This window comes from Rhamphochromis longiceps, linkage group LG14 (assembly GCF_057381845.1).
Source record: "Rhamphochromis longiceps isolate RC_006_pf linkage group LG14, R_longiceps_female_GT1.1, whole genome shotgun sequence".
Lineage (NCBI taxonomy): Eukaryota > Metazoa > Chordata > Actinopteri > Cichliformes > Cichlidae > Rhamphochromis > Rhamphochromis longiceps.
This window is the reverse complement of record NC_140570.1, coordinates 399,286-420,370: the sequence shown is the minus strand read 5'-3', so window position 1 is coordinate 420,370 and position 21,085 is coordinate 399,286. Positions and strand designations below refer to the sequence as shown.

General features: G+C 39.9%; 1 protein-coding gene and 1 long non-coding RNA gene across 2 annotated transcripts; one reads left to right on the top strand and one right to left on the bottom strand.

Moving 5' to 3' along the window:
• Positions 1-12: 12 nt before the first annotated feature.
• LOC146653338 (polypeptide N-acetylgalactosaminyltransferase 17-like) lies at positions 13-7,256 on the top strand. The gene is made up of 5 exons (XM_085380943.1): positions 13-1,247; positions 2,740-2,925; positions 3,095-3,264; positions 3,577-3,672; positions 7,172-7,256. The coding sequence occupies exons 1-4, from the start codon at positions 1,227-1,229 to the stop codon at positions 3,620-3,622; spliced, it is 423 nt and encodes a 140-aa protein (XP_085237069.1). The 5' UTR covers positions 13-1,226; the 3' UTR covers positions 3,623-3,672; positions 7,172-7,256.
• LOC146653339 (uncharacterized) lies at positions 1,884-3,580 on the bottom strand. The gene is made up of 2 exons (XR_014907339.1): positions 3,331-3,580; positions 1,884-2,456 (listed from the first exon to the last, which is right to left on the bottom strand). It is a non-coding gene; the product is annotated as an uncharacterized LOC146653339 (long non-coding RNA).
• Positions 7,257-21,085: the final 13,829 nt, after the last annotated feature.

Sequence of the window (21,085 nt, the reverse complement as noted above, 5' to 3'; positions counted from 1 at the left end):
TTTGTAGTGCTCCTTATCTGTGGATGGAACATGTTTCATATTGTTCCCAGTGTGAAGAAAGACTGACGGACCTACTTTTTATCCAGTAGGAATGTTTGTCAGGAGTGAAATAGGTTGCATCTGTGCAATTGTTTGGCGACCTGTCAGTTTGAAGTTTCTGTTACGCTCACATCACTTTGACGTGGGTTCAGATAGCTTGGATATCCATGTCTTCATTATGTTCACAGCAGAAGGCTCGTGGGTTGGACACACTCAGCAGATACTTTATTAGATACACCTTGTCAGTATTAGGTTGGACACTCTTTTGCCTTCAGAGCTGTTTTAATTCTTCATGGCATAGATTCAACAAAGTACTGGAAACATTCCTCAAAGATTGATCGTGGCATGATGGCCTCATGCAGTTGATGCAGATTTGTCAGCTGTGCATTCACGATGGGAATCTCCCATTGCGTCATATACCAAAGGTGATCTATCTGATTGAGATCCCCTGACTGTGGAGACTTTCCTGTTAGCTCACAAGAGTAGCACCTGATATGGTCCTCTGCTGCTCTAGCCCAAATTCTTCAAGGTTCACGGTTCAAAGTAATGCAAAAGTGGTTTTTAAGAAGAAGTTATCTGTTTTACTGTTGCCTTCTTGTCAGCTCAAAGCAGTCTCTGGTCGGGTCTGGTATCAACAAGATATTTTCACCCAGAGAACTGTCTCTCATTGGATATTTCCTCTTTTTTGGACCATCCCTTGGGATAACCCTAGAGATGGTAATACAGAAATATCCTAGTAGATCAGGAGTTTCCAAAATACTCAGACCAGTCCTTCTGTCAACAACAACCATGCCTAACGTGTCTTAAATCTTCTTTCTTTTCCATTTTGATGCTCAGTTCTTCTGTGAGTACCCTGCCGAGATCCACTTTCTGGGTAAATTATTCATTATGAGAGCAGTTAATCTCCTTTTGAAGCTTGTGGATGTGCACAACAATTCTACCTAACAGTGAGAGGTCAATTCAGGGTCCAGTGGTTTGATCTCACTCACAGTCCTGCATGAATGAATTCACAGCACCATGTCCTGTTCTCATCTGTTCTTCAAGGGGTTTTCCTCTGAAGCCTCTGTGTTTGTTTAAGGGCTGTGTTTTTCTGTGGCTGGGATAGTTCCTAATTGGTCAGTTGCTGGCTTTGCACATTTGTTCTCCAAACCTGCAGAGGATACCTCAGTCTTGACCTGCTGATTTTGATGGCTATCATTGTGAATGAAGTAAGGATTACAGCTAGGTCATTGGATTCCACCACTGATCAACTTAGAGATTGTAGCTACATGATGCCCTTATTTGGGCATGTCCATTTTTCCTGAGGTTGTGTAGAAGCTTTTGGAAAAAGGGATGAGTACCACTGGCTGTTTCCAGAGAGGATCCTGGGAGGAAGTTATCTTGTTCAGCTTCCTATTTCTTCAATAGCAAGTCTGCTAGGTCAAAAAGCTCTTTTTTAAAGTTTTGCATTAAGAGCTGTTTCAGTAGCTCTAGATGCACCATAACATTGTTCTAGCCATTCTGATATCATTTTCAGCTCAGCTGCTGGGTGGTTTGTATGAGGAGATAATTGATTCAACCTTCATGCTCTGAGGTTTCTTTTCTAAACCACTTCACAAGCAGGTGAAGCTCTTCTGCTGCAGTTAATTCTTAAACCTTTAGCACCAAAAATGAATGATGTCCAGTAGTTCTCCACTTTATCATTATACTTTCTTTGACCTCTGTTAATGAGAAGCAACAAAAGGAACGAATCTTGGTCAGGAAGAAGAAATACTCTTGTACACATTTAAGGCTATTCATCATCTCTCTCCTCCATATCTCTCTGATCTGGTTCAGATCACTGCCCCATCTCGATGTCTTAGATCTTCTTCTTCCCTTTCTCTCTCCGTCCCTTCCCCCCGTCTTGCCACCATGGGGAGCAGGGCTTTCAGCTGCTCTGCTCCACGACTCTGGAATTCCCTACCTCCTGATTTAAGAAATATCTCTTCCATCTCTCTCTTTAAGTCCCAACTCAAAACTCACTTGTTGTCTTATGCTTTTATGATTGTGTAAACTGCTTGCTTTTATGCTTCTTTTTTTATTCTGTTGTTGTGTAGCTCTTGGGGCTATGCTAGCATTCATGTCTTATTGTTCTGGCCCGCTGTCCTACATCAAAGCTGGGAAATAGCATGGTGAACTGTAGAAGATGTTTTGGCCACATCTTCAAGCATGACTTGTGCTTCTGACCGTCTCTTCTTGTTGATCTTTAATGACATGCCTGGAATCATCATGGTGTATTCGCTGACTGGGAGAGTGCTCTGGATGATACGTTGTCACAGCAAACAATATAAGTAAAAAAACATGCATTTATGTATGTATACTCACAGTTGGAGCTTAAAAGTTAACCCAGTGCTGAAGTGCCGAAAACCTCAGCTCCTCTTGATGCCCCTTAAGGTTGGCTAGAAAAAAATGAATAAAAGCAACAATTAGATATTTTTTATATAACAGAAAACAAGAAGAAAAACCGAGAAGGACTTCTAAATGTACAGATTTAGCTTTCATTAGTTCCAGCACAAAGAAAACACGTCCTTCCAGGTGCTCTATGCTCCAGCTGTTAGCTGTAATTGACTTTATAAATCAGGACATCGCGGCGACTGTGCATCTGCCTATTTATATTTCCTGCTGCCCAGCAGCCAGCAGTATATTATTGTGAGCTTTAATTCATACTCCTACTACCCACAGGTGTGGCTGTGTGGAGGCAGTATGGAGGTGCTGCCTTGCTCCAGAGTGGCTCATATTGCACGAATGAAGAAACCTTACCACAGTAACATAGCTTTCCACACACGCCTTAATGCCCTGCGTGTGGCAGAGGTCTGGATGGATGAGTACAAGTCCAATGTCTACCTGGCCTGGAACATCCCCATGGAGGTGAGAACGGCATTTTTCTGCACCAAGACCTCTCTTAGAGAGGATGCTGTCAGTCATGCTTGTCTGTTTGTGACTATCAGATGTCCATGTTCAGAGCCAAACAGTTTTTCTTTTGGTTCCACAATTTATGTAGAGACTTTAGGCATAATAACTTCCTTTGCTCTTGCAGAACCACGGTATTGATTACGGAGACATATCACAGAGGGTTGCACTGAGGAAGAGTCTGCAATGTAAGAGCTTTCACTGGTACCTAGACAACGTTTACCCAGAGATGAGGAGGTACAACGATACGCTGTTCTACGGTGAGGTGAGCCATGAAGGACAAAGACACAGGAAAAAGTAAGTTTGTAGATGTAAGATCTGATGTACAAATTAAACCACTGAAATTAAATAAATGATACTTACACAAAGTCCTAAGAAACTTGTATCTCCTCCACAGACCAAAATATAACAAGAAAGCAGGGACTCAGACAGCATGTACATCCACATCTTCTCAGCTGTTAATAGAAAATAAATGAGATTTAGAACTTTGTCTGATCCACACTGACACATCCTTGTTTTTAGCCTTTATACATTTTTAATCGGTAATTATTTTGGGGAATATTCATATTTTATGAATTAAGTCTGACTCTTTTTTTTTGTGTATTTAAGGTCCGCAATTCTAAAGCAAGCCACCTGTGTATGGATCAGGGTGTGAAGGAGAACCACACAGCCACCCTGCACCCATGCCATGGGTGGGGTCCTCAGGTACAACACTCTTCCTCACCACCATACTAAAGAGTATACTCCATCTTTTTCCAGTTGCTTTGCTTTCTCATGAAAACATACAGTGAGCTTCTCCGGTGATGTGATTTGCAGCTGTGTCTCAATCACAGGCTCAGCTGAAATCCTCCAAGGAGCGAGTTCTGCTGTCAGAATAAAATTGTGTCTTGCACTTTTTGTGTTGAAGCCCTGAGTCAGCCAGTGTCAGCTCTTCATCCCTTCAGCCCTAAGGGCCTCTCTTTTTAGCTCACAGTGGTAAACAGGTGCTTTAAGGTGCTTTAGGCAGAAAGTCAAGGCTTCAGTGGTAAAATGCTAAAGGAGCTAAAATTTCAATTCAATTCTGGAAAAATGAGTGCCGCTGATAGGTTTGTAGCTTGAACCCATCCGCTGGAACGTTAAAGGCAATATAATTACACTGCAAAGCAAGACACGAAGTAGGGCAAGCTTCATGTTACTCGTGCACGGGAGAGAACCGGACAATCGCCGTTCCTTCGCTTGGCCCCAGTTGCTCTCGTCCGTCCTCCCGTACCACTGTCCTTTTATTGAGGTTACATGAATATGCATAAGTTCGTTAACATATGACGTCTACATACACACAAAGAGTAATAAATTCAAATTCAAATTTTATTTGTCACATACACAGTCATACACAGTACGATATGTAGTGAAATGCTTGGACACTGCTCGTGACTTAAAGAAAACAAAAAAGGAAAGGCTATGAATAAGGTAGGAAATAAATATGAAAAATTAAAAGGGGTAAATTTAACTAGGAAGGAATAAAATATAAATTAAGGTTAAAAATGAAATAACTGTACAACACAAATTAGAATGAAGGGTAAATTTAACTGGGATGAATAAGATAAAATATATAAATTAAAGTTGAAAATAAAATAACTGTACAACAAATACACCAATACACAGTAAACTATATAAGAATGTATGAAGAAATCTAAAATATAAATAATATATACACAATAACAGCAGCTGTACAAGTATTAACCGGAAATGAAGAATATAGTGACCAGTGTTGTGCAAAACAAAGTCCAGAAAGTCCAGTGTGTGTGTAAGAACTGTATGTGTGGGTCAGTACTGTGTGGTGGTGTGATTGAGAGACCGTATCGCCTGCGGGAAGAAGCTCCTCCTCAGTCTCTCTGTGTTGGTCTTCAGGGAGCGGAATCGCTTTCCTGACTCAACAGAGAGAACAGTCTGTTGTTGGGATGGCTGAGGTCCTTCACGATCTTCCTGGCCTTGGTCCAGCACCGCCTGCTGTAGATTGAGTGCAGGTCAGGGAGCTCGGAGCGGATGGTGCGCTCAGCTGACCGCACAACCCTCTGTAGAGCTCGTCTGTCCTGCATGGTGCTGTTCCCGAACCAGGTTAAGATGTTTCCGCCAGGATGCTCTCTATGGTGCACGAGTAAAAGTTCCTGAGCACTTTGGAGGGCAGTTGGAAGTCTCTCAAGCGTCTGAGGTGGTAGAGACGCTGACGGGCCTTTTTCACCACGGTGTTGATGTGACAGGACCATGACAGGTCCTGCGTGATGTGAACTCCGAGGTATTTGAGCTGTCCACTCTCTCCACTGGGCACTCGTTGATGACGGGGTCTGGTAGTTACTCTCCTGCTTAGTGCTGAAGTCCACTATCAGCTCCTTTGTCTTACTGACGTTTAGAAGGAGGTTGTTCCTCTGGCACCAGTTCTCAGATTCCTAATCTCCTTCAGGTAGGCCGTCTCGTTGTTATCAGAGATCAGGCCCACCACGACGGTGTCGTCAGCAAACTTGATGAAGGTGGTGGAGCTGGTAGTGGCCACACAGTCATATGTGTACAAAGAGTACAGCAGGGGCTCAGAACACACCCTGGGGGGCTCCAGTGCTGAGAGTGGTGGAGGCTGAGACATGTCCGCCCATCCTTACTGCGTGCGTGTGTGTGTGTGTGTGTGTGTGTGTGTGTGTGTGTGTGTGTGTGTGTGTGTGTGTGTGTGTCTGTGTGTGTGTGTGTGTGTGTGTGGACTGCTGATCAAAGGGTCAAACATCCTTGGTCAGGAAGAGGTAGCCTCCCCCTCACCCTAGATGGTTCATCCTAGATAACACGGTGAGGAAGTCCTGCAGTTCATCTAAACAAAGACTAGACTAGAACAGACGCAACTACGTTAATCCTACCATAAAACAATAAAACACGGTATGACCTCTCATGCTCCCAAAGTGCTGTCTAATACACACACAGTTTGCAGACTATCAAGGATCAAAACCTCTACCAATCTACAATTAATTACAAAACTCTAAGCATATATAAGTAAATATTTCTAAGCATAAATGACAATCAACAATACAAATCGAACAGCCGCATCACACTTTCTTCACAAGACATGCTTCAGTTGCATTTTTAAAGTTATCCTTTTGATGGAACAAAAAGTCTTCAGTTTTTATTAGACCACCAGTTTTTCACACTTGCACTTCCACGGAGATAAAAGCGACCCCATGGTGTCTTAGCGTGGGTTCTCTCCAGGTAGTCCGGCTTCCTCCCACAGTCCGATGACATGCACGTTAGGTTAAATGGTGACTGGCTGTAGGTGTGTATGCAAAACAGATAAAGCACATAAGTGCATAAAATAAAGTGCGATATGAATATCTGTGAAAAGATGAATGTAACTTGTAGTGGTCAAAGATACTAGAAAAACATTTTAATAAATACTCTGTTCTTAAGAGCAGTGACATCTAGGGACCACAAGTGGGATTTTTAAGATTTGAGTCCAAACGCTGTTAAATCACCTAACTTTTGTATGATGTACTGCAAACAGGATGCAGTTACTCTGCAAAAAGACCCAAACTGGGCTGACTGGGTGGTTGATGGAAAGCTTTATCTTTATATCTTTTGCAAGGCATTGCAACCACTATTCATGCTTTGTTAGGAACAGAATGCGATATAAACAATTTCCCAATCAGTCTTTATCGTCAGCACACTCAAAGCCTCAGAGCTAGATGCAACCAAAAGGAACTGTTTTATCTGCACTGCTAAAGTGGAAATTACTATTAATCTGAACGAAAAAGCTGAAGTGAAAGACACAAAGGTTAGAAAACAGAGCGGGAAGAATCTGACTCACTTCTGCTTTTTCTTTCTGTCAAGTTGAGAAAACTGCAGAATTTGGTGTATATAAAATGTTAGGGCTATATGTGGGTTAGAACTCTGCTGAAACAACACTGTGATTAGCAGTGATGTACAGGAAAATCTTTGTGTTTAGCACTCAGTGAAGAACAAAGACATGTTTTGCCTCTCAGCAGTATTGGGAACAACACCATCCTCTTGTTCAAAGCAGCAAAAAAAAAACCCAACAGCTTGCATAATCAAGGAAAATCCTGCCAGGTTACCTTCAACTTGTACATCATCACATACTTATTTCATCGTTAGCTAATAAAGAGAAGAGTATTCACTCAGCCAGTTCAGTAACTTCCGTTTACTGTATGTGTGACGTATCTGTTTTTCCTCTTAGTTAGGACGCTACACTAAAGAAGGTCAGCTGTTTCTGGGACCCCTAGGCAGCACTGGTGAGGACACTCGTTGTGTGGTGTACGATCAGATGAGCAACTTTCCTCAGCTCCTCAATTGTGAAAGGTGACCAACGTGAAACAGAAGACATGGCATTTCTCTCAGGTCAGAAGTGTAAAGAAATCTCTTTTTCAATGATATAACTGAGTGTTTATAAGAGAAACTAAAATTTACTGGCATAGAGTTGAGAGGAAAAAGTATCTATATGTCAGATTTTAAAAGGGACCTATTGAGCTCATGTCTGGGTCATTCTTTTTTCTCTTGGACTCTAATATGAGAGTAGCTTTGCATGAATCTTCATTTCTCTCATACTCAGCATTGCTGCAGCCCCGTAGTTCATGCTTTATCTGACAGAACCGCCTTTATATTCCGAATACCTCGTTGAAGCCACCTTTCTTTGTGTTAAAAACCCTCACAAACAGAAGGTTTAACACCGGGGCCAGTAGGACTTCACAGATAGATCTGTCTGTTTGTGATGACTATATTAGGATATCATCTCTGCTATTACTGTAATCAAAGCAGTCTGGTTAACGGGGATTATTTGCACATAAATTGAGACTTTGGCTATGATTAATATGAACCAATAACTGTTGTAAAATTATATTTATGCTAGAAAATAAGGGGTCCTCTTAAGACAACTAACCCAGACTGCTTAAAGGGTAACAAGCGACTCAATATACCTTTTACTTTGGCATTGATTCTCTTTTTCTTTTAATGTGAAAACCTTTTGTAAGTCAATTTTCTGTTGGTCTTTTAGTTCTGTTTGGGTAACCTTTAAAAACTAAGAGTTACAGCCTGTAGCACGGGAAGAGGAGAGCTTGAACAGTGATGCTGCAGACCTTCTGCCACATCGATTCTTTGTCACACAGCAGGACAAGCAGTGAAGAGTCCTGCAGACGTAGAAGTCTTAGGGAAATAGGGAGACCTTACTTATTTTATATAGATGTAAGGGTAAAAAGTAGTGCCATTTGTTTAAGAAAGAGGTTGCAACAGTTCACATAAGGCCCGGTCTTGTTACATACTGTTCTGTCACATCACGCATTGTTCACAGACCATCTGTGAATCTGTTAAAACCAAAGTATTGTATCTCCTTCTGCCTTGCAGAACGAATCGATCATAAATCGGGCTACTGGACGCTGTCTGGAGGTGGTGCCGGCTAATGTTTACTCCGGCCACCTGCTGGTCCTGCAGCCCTGCTCGGGGCAGAGGTGGACCATCAAGAACACTATGAAGCAGTGATCGCCTGGCCAGTTTCATTGGACCAATTACAAAGGCTATTTCCAAGAGCTGTCACCTGACGTTACCTTGGCCAGTGGACAATCAATGATGCGGGGGCTCCTTAGCTTTTGAAATAAGACTCAAAATAGATGGCTTTAAGGAGACGAGTGATGAGGTGGTTGGAAACAATTGATGTTTTTTTGATTTTGTTAGTTTTTTTTAAAAACATGACATTCAACGTGGTGAAAGTTTAGCATGAGGACCATTTCTCTATATGAATTTTACAAACTTCAATGTGATGTTGCCATAATTCCTGTGTGCCACTTCTTTACAGTGTTTAAGTTTTAGTAGACATTTAATCGACCAAAAGCGTGTTCTTTCTTATGTGAAGGGGAAAAAAGTTTCCATCTTCCATCAGTCTTTCTGCAATTATTTCATTCATTTTGTGCCACGGACGGCCCTAAATAACTAAAAATGGTTCATAACACACGGGAAAAGACACAGGGGAACTGAGGTAACGATAAAAACAATAAATATGAACGATAAAACGAAGAAAAAAACCCCCGGTAAACATAAATTGCACACCTGAACCTCAACACTCGCGGCCCGGTACCAAACGACTCACGGACCGGTACCAGTGCCTGGCTCGGGGGTTGGGGACCGCTGGTCTATGGTACTTAGAAATTAAGGAATGGCTACTCGTGACAGGAGAAAATTTTACACAGTTTAGCAAAAATGCCTGAAAAGTGATTCTTATGTTTTTCAGAAAATTCAAATCCTTGTAAATATTTATAATTTGAAGAAAAAATATGCTAAAAATATTACTTGGTGTACTTTTTTTTTCAAATCACCCCAACAAGGACTCTGGGCTAAATCTCACTTCTATGTTTATGGATTCTGACTTTTATTGCTATTTTTCCACCAAGCATTCTGTAGCATCAGATGCAATATATCTCGTAGCATGAAGTACTGTAAGCAGTTGGGTACAAAGTTCTTTGCGCTAAGTTAATTTATTTGGTTAACTGCTGTGTGCCATAACTACTGAAAACCTAGTCAAACATAGGAAGCACTTTTTTGGACAAAGGTTGGAACATGAACGAGAGAGGAGGATTGAATCAGGAATGCACAAAGTACCAATAAGTGGAATTGCAGGAGGCCTTAAAGGCTGAAATTATTAACGTACTGAGATGTATATGATGTCATATATTAAATTGCATAAGTGTGATCAGCTGGATTTTTGCTCCCAAGATTGTCTTCCATAAACAACTGGTTTCCTGGGTTGTGCTTTGTTACTGTGTTTTAGGATACATCTGCAGTCTTTAAATTTGTCATACTTTAATTAGTATGCTTATTTTTTTCAGTTTAATTTTATTTTCAAGCTTGTTTGTAATTTTTTGCTGCTAAACTCATGCTTTATTTTGCTTTTCTGGACTATAAATAAGGTAGAGACAGCAAAGATGAGCTACCATGCTGGCCTGCTCTCCTTTTAACTGCTCCATCCATTTTCATGGTTGTGGTCAAAATATTTTCGGCATGCTGTGAGATTAGTCCTCAAAATCATCCCCCAAAATAGACTACTTCAAAAGAGATTTCACCCTCAGCTTCCAGCTGCATGGCATCTGCTGTAACTTACACCAACTCGACTTAAGAGTACTTTCATCACATTTTTTATAAAAGCGCTTCTACACAATATTACCCAGCCACAAATAAAGCAGCCAGGTGGCCGAACATTAAAGGGACTGTTCTATAAATGACAAGTTATGGGTTCAATCCTGAAGCAACCATATGTCCTGTAAATAGTGTCCTTGAATCAGACACTGACCTCCTACTGCTTACTCTCGCTAAACTGCTCTGGATGAAGCATCAGCTTAAATGCTTAAGATGTAAATAAAACAGGAGGAGACTGCTGGGAGCACAAGGGCCTGTTTCTAGCAGAGAGGGGAGAGAGGAGTGAGGCGGCTCTGAGGGACAGAGCCTGCATGCTAACATAACACTGAATGCTGATCAGACTCTTAACGAAGAGACTGCTCATCGTTCTCTGGCGTGAAATAGGATTACCATATGTTGGTTAAAGTCCTGCTAAATGTAAGCCAGCAGTAAATGCTAACAAGGACAAACTGATCAAATAAACTCACTGCGTTACTTAGATAAGGTTGTATTTATGGGGATGGAAATTTGTATAATTTGTAGATTTTAGCATGTAAAAAAATGGAGCTATTTTTAAAGGATGACAAAAAATCTAGAAAATGAATGTAATTCATTGACATTATTGTATCATAGTTTGCATGTTCTGACCAGCAGTGTCCTGCAGCTCCCTGTGAGCACTTAATGAAAGAGGTTATGGTTTAATGTCAGAGCAGAGAACTCACAGTTGTCAAATATGATTTTGCTCTAATATGCACCATGTGGCGCTGTATGTTTTCTGTGATTGGAGGGTAGTGTCACTGCAGCTGTCACCCCAGCCTGCTCTCTGCTCTGCCTCGGGAAAAAAGCAGCAGAGATACAGATGTATTACTTGACAGAACAGCAACACTGTATGAAAATGTGACAATTTCATAAAACCCACTGCAGCAAGGGTAACAGATGATACAACACACAATACTGTGCACAACTCTTTAGGCACAGATGTTGGCAGCGAAGCATGGTGAAGCATCCCGCTGTTTTAGTTTTTGTTGTTTTGGGGTTTTTTTTTGCAGAGAGCATGTCAAAACTAGAGACTAGAACTACAATTAGATCTTTTATCATGCAAAATAATCAGATCGCTTAAGTTCATTCTGTAGCGTGACAATGACCCCAAACAGAGCCAGAGTAATAGCTTCAGAACATGTACTGAATGTGCTTTATTAAAGGGTTTTTATCAGACTGTGATTTACGTTTACTTCACCTTATGTGTTCATTGTTGAGTAAAAGCTATTGATACCAATTATTTTTATACATATCCTCACTTCACAGTGAGAATCAAAATCTGTTTCTTCTTTCTTTTGTACTAAACATGTTCTCACACTCTGGAGCCATTTTGGTAACATCTCCAGGCACTTATTTGTCCAAATTATTTTTAAGCTATATCTATATTAACTTTAATTTCAGTGATCATAAAAGTTATATACTAGAATAAAAACAGTTTTAAAGTTTTAGAATAGAATAGGATAAACCTTTAATACTGCACAGATGAGAAATTTGGGTGTTACCCAGCTCTTATGGCAAGGGGAATATAAAATATAAAATTGAAAAATTTATAAATTATAAAATTTGCTGACTTTGCACCAAAATGGCTCCAGAGTGTGAGAACATGTTTAGTACAAAAGAAAGAAGAAACAGATTTTGGTTCTCACTGTGAAGTGAGGATATAGTATAAAAATAATTGGTATCAATAGCTTTTACTTTTACTTTTACTGTTAGCGCCGGTGTCCTTCTATTATAGTGATACTAAACAAGGCAGGAAATTATATTTTTATTCTACAAAATGAAATGAATGTATCTACTCTGCAGAAGTGTTTGTGAATTTCAACAGATCGATTAGCTTGCTGCATTATATGTATGAACTGCATTTTTATCAGTTGCAGTTTCACCATCTCAGTGCCTAATGCTTCCCTCTTGTGGTGTCATGGTGGTTAGAAATAAATATGATATGTTATATGAAGTATATAATAAAAGCAAAGGCTTCACGTAAAGAGGGATTGGGACAGCTTTAAGCAGGGTGACCTGCAGTATCCCACTGATTAACAGCCTCAACTGACACGTTCATGATGACTTTTGCTTTGTTCCCATTCCTCAGATCGATTTTCCCTTTATAAGGTTTGCTAAACCAGATGCTATATTTATGCTAAAAGTGGCCATAAAGAGTAAGGTCAGAAGGAGGAAAGTACAGCAATGAAGAATAAAGGCAAAGTCAAAGACCGATTCCAGCTTTAAAAGCTATCTATGTATTTTTTTGTACATAGATTTATATGAAAAAGATGATCTGATTTCTAGCAGCAAAGGGCACATGCAAAAAAGCATTGGCAGGATAAATTCAGTTAAAGCAGTTAAATCAGTGCAAAGGTACAGAAAAATACTTATATTAGTTTGGAAATCAACAAGCAAAGAAATCCAGATAGATGTGATTTTTCCCATTCAATAGTACTTTTAATGTTCATAATTAAAAATGCTTTTGATTAATTTTGTCAGTAGGAGTAAAAGTTTGATGATTTTTTTCTCAGTGTTACTGCTCCATTAATAATAAGTGTTTAATAATTAATAATAAGTGAATCCAAGTTTTACCCCAATGTTTCCACCATTCCTCTCACCTAACCCTCATTTCCTCTTCAGGCCTTGCCTTTCAACCACACACACCCTCTACAGCAAATTAACAATATCTGAAAGTCATGTCCTTAAGAAATAAGAGGGGAAAATCGAGTTAAGACCCAACACAGGACCTGAAAGGTGCATCTAGCCCTTCAGCTGATTCATCTACCGTTTGCTGAACCCTTGTCAGAAATTGTTAGAAGAAGAAGAAGCTATTCTTAAGGATGGGAAACTCTTGATTGATGGAATCTTGAATATAGAAAAGTAACAATGGATTTTAATCCACAATGTAATGCCATTGGGAAAGCATGTGATTGGCAAATGCATCATTTTTCAGGATAGCAATGATCCCCAAAATACTGTCAGTACAGTAAAAGCATACCTGGATAGAAAAACATACAATAGAACAGCATCAGTCATGGCTTGGCCTCCCCAGAGCCCAGACCTCAATATTACTGAAGCAGTGTGGGATCATTGTGACACGAGAACGGAACAAAAGGCGGACAACACCCAAAGACGTGCTCTGAATATCCTTCAAGAAGCCTGGAAAACTGTTCCTGTGGAAATGACAAGAAAACTAGAACTGAAGAATAACAGTTACAATGCCAAATATTGACTTTCAAGCTTGTTATATTGTTATAAACTCTATTTTACGTATATTTCCATTTATGTTTGCACATGTTCAATAAAATCATTGCTCCTGAGGCAACGAGGAATGGCTAAAGATTTCTGCCACTACTCCATAACAAACATCAACTAAAAGTGTTTGATAAATGCATTCTATTTGCTTTTTTAAAAATCACAAAGTGAGAGATTTTTTTTCAATTTAAGTGAGCATTATGTTAATGTTTTAAATGTCATGGCATAGGATCAGATCGCTTCAAAGTAAATTATATTTTGAAATGTACAATCCCTTAAACACTGTGTCCTGATCTTGAACTAATAACTACTGAGATCTCAAGTCTACTGCATAATAAGACAAACAGCACCATTTAGAAAATTTCTTTTTATTGCAAGTATTCTTAATGCTTTGATGTTTTGTACAGATTTTCATATTTACAGTGATAATTAGTATTCGTCTAATAAATAATACAACTGAAAGTCATTCTCTAGCCTACATGTTTAAATATTGCACGTGCAAAGTATGTATAATATGTGCTTGTCCAATAGATATGCTGTCTTAGCAGCTATTTACAATGTTACATAAGAAACAAATGTGGGATCCAACCACCATGCTACTAAAGAGACACTGTGCGTTTCCCCTCCAAAGCAAACCCTCCACTTCAGTGATGGAGTCATGCAATTATTCTACTGGGGTGAAGACAGTTTAATTACAGCATCACTGCAATAACAGTATCCATCCAAAAAAAAAAAAACATCAAATAAAATTTTAATTATTTCTAAATAAGAAATTCGTGATAAAACAGTTTTCCAATTAACCACTACATAACAGTAGTGTCTAGTTCTTATTTGGTAGGAAATGTCCACCAGTGCTGTAACGTTTTCAAAAATAATAGTAAAAGAAAAAAAGCATTTTGATGAAAAACTAAACCAGCGTGACCTACTGTACAAGTTTGTTTAGGCTGCTTTTGCAGCAGTGCTCTTTATAAAGTCTCCAGGGTGTGATAGTAATAAATCATCTGTGAATGAAACCTTTTACACGTTTAAAATCACTTTGTCTGCCATAGGCAAGAAATCTGTTCCTATAAATACACCGTTTAATTATGTGTTCGCATTGCAACTGCTGCTCTGCCAGAAGTGTAGGTAGAGCAAAGTCAACCTATACATTATACATATCCTCATATTTGAACATTCAATATCAATATATTTTCCACATATTGTGAATATAACGCTGAGTGTGCAGAGAGGGAGAAACACGCAAACACCGTGACGAGACAAGAGCACGGGCAGTGTGATGTTACTTCACCTCTAGATGGCACTATTGCACAACCTACAACCTTCTGCATCGTTTCACTGGAATGGATGACAAGTACAGTGCAAAAACAATAACAGGAACAAACTGAGTCCGATATGATATACATATTTATGCCAAAAAAAAATGCCCGTTTGATCTTGTGTTTCCATGTAGGAACAGGGAAAAATGTCTATATTGTGTTGTCTGGTTCACCTCGGCAGAGTTCTATGGCTTTGGCAGGAGGGTTGAGAGGAAACAGAAAGGGCCTTTACCGCCTGCACCTGGCATGTTTGTGATGAAGCAGCTGCCTCTACTCCTGCTGAGCCTCCTCCCTGTACCTCTGAACCCGAGTGAGCAGAGAGCACCGACGGTCATGCACACACACAGATACTGTACACTTCAACAGACACTGGAGATACAAATGATGGGCCATTTGCTAAACCTGCAGCACACACTGCTTTCTATGTGAAAGAACCATTCTGTGAGAAAAACTCTACTGCTCATTTGATCTATGACCTCTGAAAAACAGTTCATGATTTCCATTACTATTCAATTATAAAAAAAAAAAAAAGTACATTCCCTGGGTTATACAGCACTGATATGCAAAGCTTAATTGTATATCTGTAACTCTAGAACTGCAGTATTTATAGTTTTCTTAGTTTAATATTTCAATTTCATATTCTTCTTCTAAGTATAAAATCCCTTTTGTTATATTTGTCTCATTAATTTAACTGAAATACACTGAAAATTGCTCACAAATTAAGGTTTATGTGTCAATACAAATGCAGGTTTTATTGCTGGGAGCTTCCCGTGATGCACTGACTATTTCTTCTTCCATGACACTAATGTTTTGTCTTTGCTTCATCATTTATGTACTGTACTGTATCCCCAGTTTTCCAGCGAGGGCTGCGTACATTTTGATTGCATTAACGTTTTTATCCAGCCTTTATGTGCAAGCTTGAGCTGCAAAATTCAAATGTAGTTACTGACAGGCCAAAGTGCAACAGGGAAGAGATTAAATGGGATCAAAGGGAGTGGCATTATAAATTCCTTCCTTCCTGAGATTCAAATCCTCCAATCAAAACGGTGCCAGCAATGCAAAGACAGATTTCTTTAAAAGATTGGACACAATAACAAAGTCAGTCGTTTATTTATTAAAGCACTGTTAATAATTTTAGTTGCTGCTATTTCAAATAAATGTTTGGTACAACAAATTTCTCCGTGTTCTGTCTCAGGCTTTATTCGGGCCCTGGTACTAGAGCTATGGTCTGTTCTTGAGTGCAGCAGTGACGACATCAGAGTGGTCCGTCCCAAACCAACTCCCATTGACCCCACAGATAGGAGTTGCATTAAGGTATTGTATGTATGTGCGTGCGTGTGTGTGTGAGAGAGAGAGGGAGAAGGAGAAACTTCCTGGAGCCCACAATGCCCCAATTTTTAGATATCTACATAATAGTACAGACACAGATCTCTTAGAAGTTTTGCTTTTCCATCATGTTTTTAGCTCACTGGTTACAAAGGTGTTTAAATTGATTAAAATTAAATTGATTCCAATTATTATTAACCCAGGACTCAGAATAGTGGTCCATGTGTTGCTGTGATACCAGCAGCCATGTAGAAAATTCACTTGTGAATATTCATATTTAAGAAACTGGCAATAGTGATTTTGTTAACAAGAAAGGCTTTTTGCTGATTGGTTTATGGGTGTCTGGGCAAATAAGCCTTACTTTCATAAGACTGCATTTTTAGTTATGTTTTTGGCAGAATTTCTCTCAGGAAAGCTTCAACAAGCTCCAGCGTGAGCCTGTCTGTGTGTGTCTGATGCTTGGCCTCTGACAGCAGCCAAGTCATCTCTCTCAGAGAGACTAGCCAAGTGAATACGGACAGCCAGTGATGTGTAAACTGTGTCCTGCCACAGGCGACTTTAAAGTCTGCCTTATCAGTGGGTTATACATATATGCTGAGGTCAAAGGAAAACTAAATATACACACACCAGCACTTTGGTGAATTAACTCGAGTCTTTGCTTTAATCTGTGCTAAGTACAGTAGGAGGTTTGGTAGTACATATGAAGATAAGTTCACACATGCACAGAAACATCAGAAGACACATGAAAGTATAGATATTTCTATTTTAGAAAAAAAAATCCATCGTATCTTGTTTTTTTCTTTACGTTTCTTTGAAGCTGTTTAATATAATCTAAGTTGTAGCTCGTTTGTGCAAGTGTCTCTCTTTTTTTCCTTTGATGCTTTTGATGATATGTTTTCCCTGTTCTACCAGACCCAGTGAAAAATGCAGGGAGCTTTCCTGTAGTTTAATATTCTTCAGGCTGCAATAGGTTTCTGCTCAACCACTCTGCTCAGAATATATGTCTTATTCAGTTTTGAGAGTGTGGTAAACCATGTTTTACCTTTGCAATCATAAATTCTTTTTACATTTTGTTTTGCTTTGAATACTACAGATATTATTTGTCATATTATCGGTAGTGTTTGTAGTTGAATAGTGTTATATTATTATTATGTGTTAGGATTTGATCAATCCATGACGTGCACAAATGCATTCACAATGGTCTTTAAAAGCAAATACATTTTTTTCTCTCTAACAGCTGCTGTATTTACTTTCCTCTTCAGTCCTTCCTGTACTTGGTCAACCTCCTCTCCTCTTCCCAGTCGGTGTGGCAACTGCTGGGCCGACAGTCTTTGGCCAACAAAAGCGAATACACCCTGAGGGAGATGCCAACCTCCATACCTGTAAGTGTTTTTCTTCTTCTTCTTTTCCACACACTGCAGTTTTTTTTTGTCATCCATCTGAGGGCATGTTTGCACTTTTTATTTGGCCTCCAAACCACCCACCCATTTGTTTTACTTCAAACGCATTCAAATAAACCCTCTCACACTGAGACTGATATACGTTCTCCACCTTACCCATTGTAAATTTCCACACAGTTTTCGTTTTGCACCCTATCCGGTGCATTCTTGTTCAAAGCCTCTCATTTTACTCCACAGGATTTGATTGACAGACTGATTGCCGTGAATTCGGATGGGAAGATTCATTCTCTCTTCCACTACGAAGAGAGTCACACATTCGGCCTAAGGTGGGATTCATTATTTTTTTCATATTACTTAACATCAGTGGGGAAGTAGACGATATCAGATTATCACCTGGTGACTGCACACACACTTCAGCCTCTGGCAATAGGAGACTGGCATGGTGACGTAATCGGCCTTAAAATGCGGCCTTTAAGGCTGCAGACCCTGAATTGGGATACAGCCTCTGAATCGCTGCATCTTGTAGCTGTGTCGTCTTAAATTGGTCATGTGATTTTGACGCGCCGGCGCGTCCGGCAACCCCAGAGGTTTAACTTAATATTTAAGTGTCTCTTGGTTTTAGACTAGTTGTTTAGTCTAATTTGATGTTTTAAACCAGAAAAGGAAGAAGAGGGCTTAGAATTACAGGTAAGAACTGCTCAGTGGTATGTGATAAACTGTAAATGTAAAGCTTACAGGTCAGTCCTCATGTTTTTAAATCAGATTTTGAGTCTGTACATGGCACATTATGCTTTTGCATGTTGTGAAATGTGCTGCAAAACAAACTGAGGTAAACTAACTGGTTTACTGTGATGGATTTAAAGTGCGTGTGACTGGTGCGCAGTGGCTGTGGTGCTCACGGTCAGAGTTCAGTCACAAAGAGGGTAACAGAGATGAATTTAAAGTTAAGGTGATGGTGCTTAGATTCATTCACAGACTGAAACCTTCACACCAACTTTATCCTGTGTCTCTTAGTTTTAGACTAGTTGTTTAGTCTATTTTGATGTTTTAAACCATATCACAGGGTTTTTACTTCACCATTTACGGGGTTTTAACAAGCAAACAAAAGACAGATCGTGATGTTTGAAAATGTTTTGGAAATATTCTTTAAAGATTAGATGTAAAATACGCAGAGGATAAATTCAATTGGTTTATTAGTTTATTACATAAGTTGAAAAAAAGTTAAACAAGTAAATAAAGAAACAACGTAAAAGAAAAGTAAACAAAACAAATCGGTAAATAAAGGAAAATGGTAATAAGAAGGGGAAAAAAAAGAAAAGAGAAAACCCCAACAATCCCCTCTGAGCAAGCACTAGGCGACAGTGGGGAAGAAAAACTGCCTTTAAACGGGCAGAAACTTCCGGCAGAACCAGGCTCACGAGGGGCAGTCAACTGCCGGGACTGGTTGGGGTGAAAAAAGATGAAGGAGAGAGGGAAGAAGTGTTAGGAGAGAAGGGGAGAGGAGAGGTGAAAATTAAGATGGAACAGAGGTGGAGGGAGACGAGGTGACGTCAGCAGTAGAAAAAATAGAAAGAGTAGAAAAAGCAGGAGTGTCCCTCCTCCAGAAGAAGCGGAAACGTTTTTTCTTCTTTTCCATGAGCTTTTCCACGACCACTTTTTTCTCTAGGATGAGGGTTCTCAACTGATCGGTTGTTTCTTCAACTTCCTTCTCAAGTTTCTGGCATCTTTGCTCCATTTCTTTTAATAGATTGCACTTGTCTGTATTTTGCTGTTGTTTTTCCTTGTGCATCTTTTCTAACTGCTCATTTCTTCTTGTGATTTCTTGAAGCTTACGCTGCAGGTCTTCATTTATTTTCTCTTGTTGCTGCTTTTGTGCAAGCATTTCAGCGTTTTCACACTTCAAGTTGTCTGAGTTCAACAACATCTCATTAATGACCTCTGAGTGTTTTTTCGCCATTTCATTGATCCTACGCTGCATCTTTGAACGTCGTTTTTCCAATACTTCTCCTTCCAGTTCAGGTGTTCTGTCCTTCATTGTATTAATTTGTTCAGTTGTAGATTTCTTCTCTCCAAGTCCTGGAGAATACGTTTTTTTTCTTTTTCCTGTTGCTCTTTCTCTTGAAGAAGCTCTTTATTTTTGCACTCTGTTTCATCCAGCCTGACTGGATTTGGATTTATTGAAGAAGGACCACCAAAATCTTTGTTCTATTTGGTGTACATGTTAAGAGTTGCTGGACTAACAGTTGGTTTGATTTGCTTCAGAGAATCCTCAAAGTCTTTCATCTTAATGTTGCGCACCTCAGCAGCAGCTATAACACGGACTTGTTCTGGTGCCAACTCTCTTATTGGGCCAAGTGCAGCATCTTTGGCTAATGCTGTCAAATCGCTCCCTGAATATCCTTCAGTCACTTTTGCAAGACAGACAGTTCGTCTTGGCTCAGTGGACTCCCGTGCGTTCCCAAAAGATTTTTCAGCAGCGTAAATCTTGTCTTCTCATCGGGTAAGGTCACATATACTCTTTTGCAAAGCGCCTTAATATTGCTTCATCGAGCTCCTGGGGCCTGTTCGTTGCTCCCATTACAAGTACTCTGTCATCCTTTCCTGACTGCAACCCGTCAAACTCAATGAGGAACTCAGTTTTTAAACGGCGAGAGGCGTCGTGCTCCCCCTCCCTCCTTTGACAGAGCAAGCCGTCCACTTCATCGATGAAGATTACTGAGGGCTGTCTCTCTCTTGCAACTGCAAAGAGTGCTCGTACGAGCTTCTCGCCTTCTCCCACATATTTGGAGGTCAAACTAGCAGCACTGATGTTGAAGAATGTTGCATTAGACTCTGCAGCAACTGCTTTGGCGAGCATGGTCTTCCCATTTCCTGGTGGGCCAAATAAAAGCAAGCCACGTGCAGGAGCTCTCAGACCAGTAAAGAGATCAGGTCTTAAGGCAGGAAGGATGACAATTTCTTGAAGTGCTTGCTTTGCCAGATCCTGCCCTGCGATGTCATCAAATGACACAGTCGCTCCACTGTATACAATTTCATTTGTAATTAAGCTGACCAGTTTACTGTCCACATTCTTTTTCATATCCCTCTTCGGGGGCTGTTTCACAGCTGCCGGTCTTCCATTCTGAGTTTTTCCCACCCGAGTGGTTTTCTTTGCATCAGTTATTCTTAATGGAGGTCTTACAGAAGTGGAGGGTCTGATGGTGGTGGAAACACCTGCGGGTTGACTTTTAGGAACTGACTTTGGCTTACTTGCAATTGTTTTGGTCGACATTTCTCTTGCGCGACTTCCCCCCTGTTCACAGTCATAACACGGTAAACTAGTCATAAACGAAAACGTTTAGGCTATTTATCGCATTTAAAGGTCTTTCTTTGGGACAACGTCACAGAACACAGAAACGTCACAGGGCTTTGGAGCGTGATGTTACAGAGGTTTACAAATACTTTCAAATATAGCTCTGGTCGAACGTTTGAAGGCTGCGAACAAACTGACTAAAACTTGCTGCTCCTGACCCCTATTTATAGAAAAACTTCAAAGGCTCAAAGGCATGTGCTTGTGACATCATCACATGTCCTTGTGACATCATCACATGTCCTTGTGACATCATCACTCTTCATGAATCAGATTGTCACATGACATTTTAGAATGGGGATGTTTTTTTTAAACCGTTTTCAAAT

What these genes read in the sequence shown, in the direction of transcription:
- LOC146653338 (XM_085380943.1), top strand. Translation starts at nt 1,227, where the DNA reads ATGGCTATCATTGTGAATGAA. An exon ending in TGGCTATCATTGTGAATGAA is followed by an intron (nt 1,248 to 2,739) that starts GTAAGGATTACA and finishes TACTACCCACAG; the next exon opens with GTGTGGCTGTGTGGAGGCAG. An exon ending in CCTGGAACATCCCCATGGAG is followed by an intron (nt 2,926 to 3,094) that starts GTGAGAACGGCA and finishes TTGCTCTTGCAG; the next exon opens with AACCACGGTATTGATTACGG.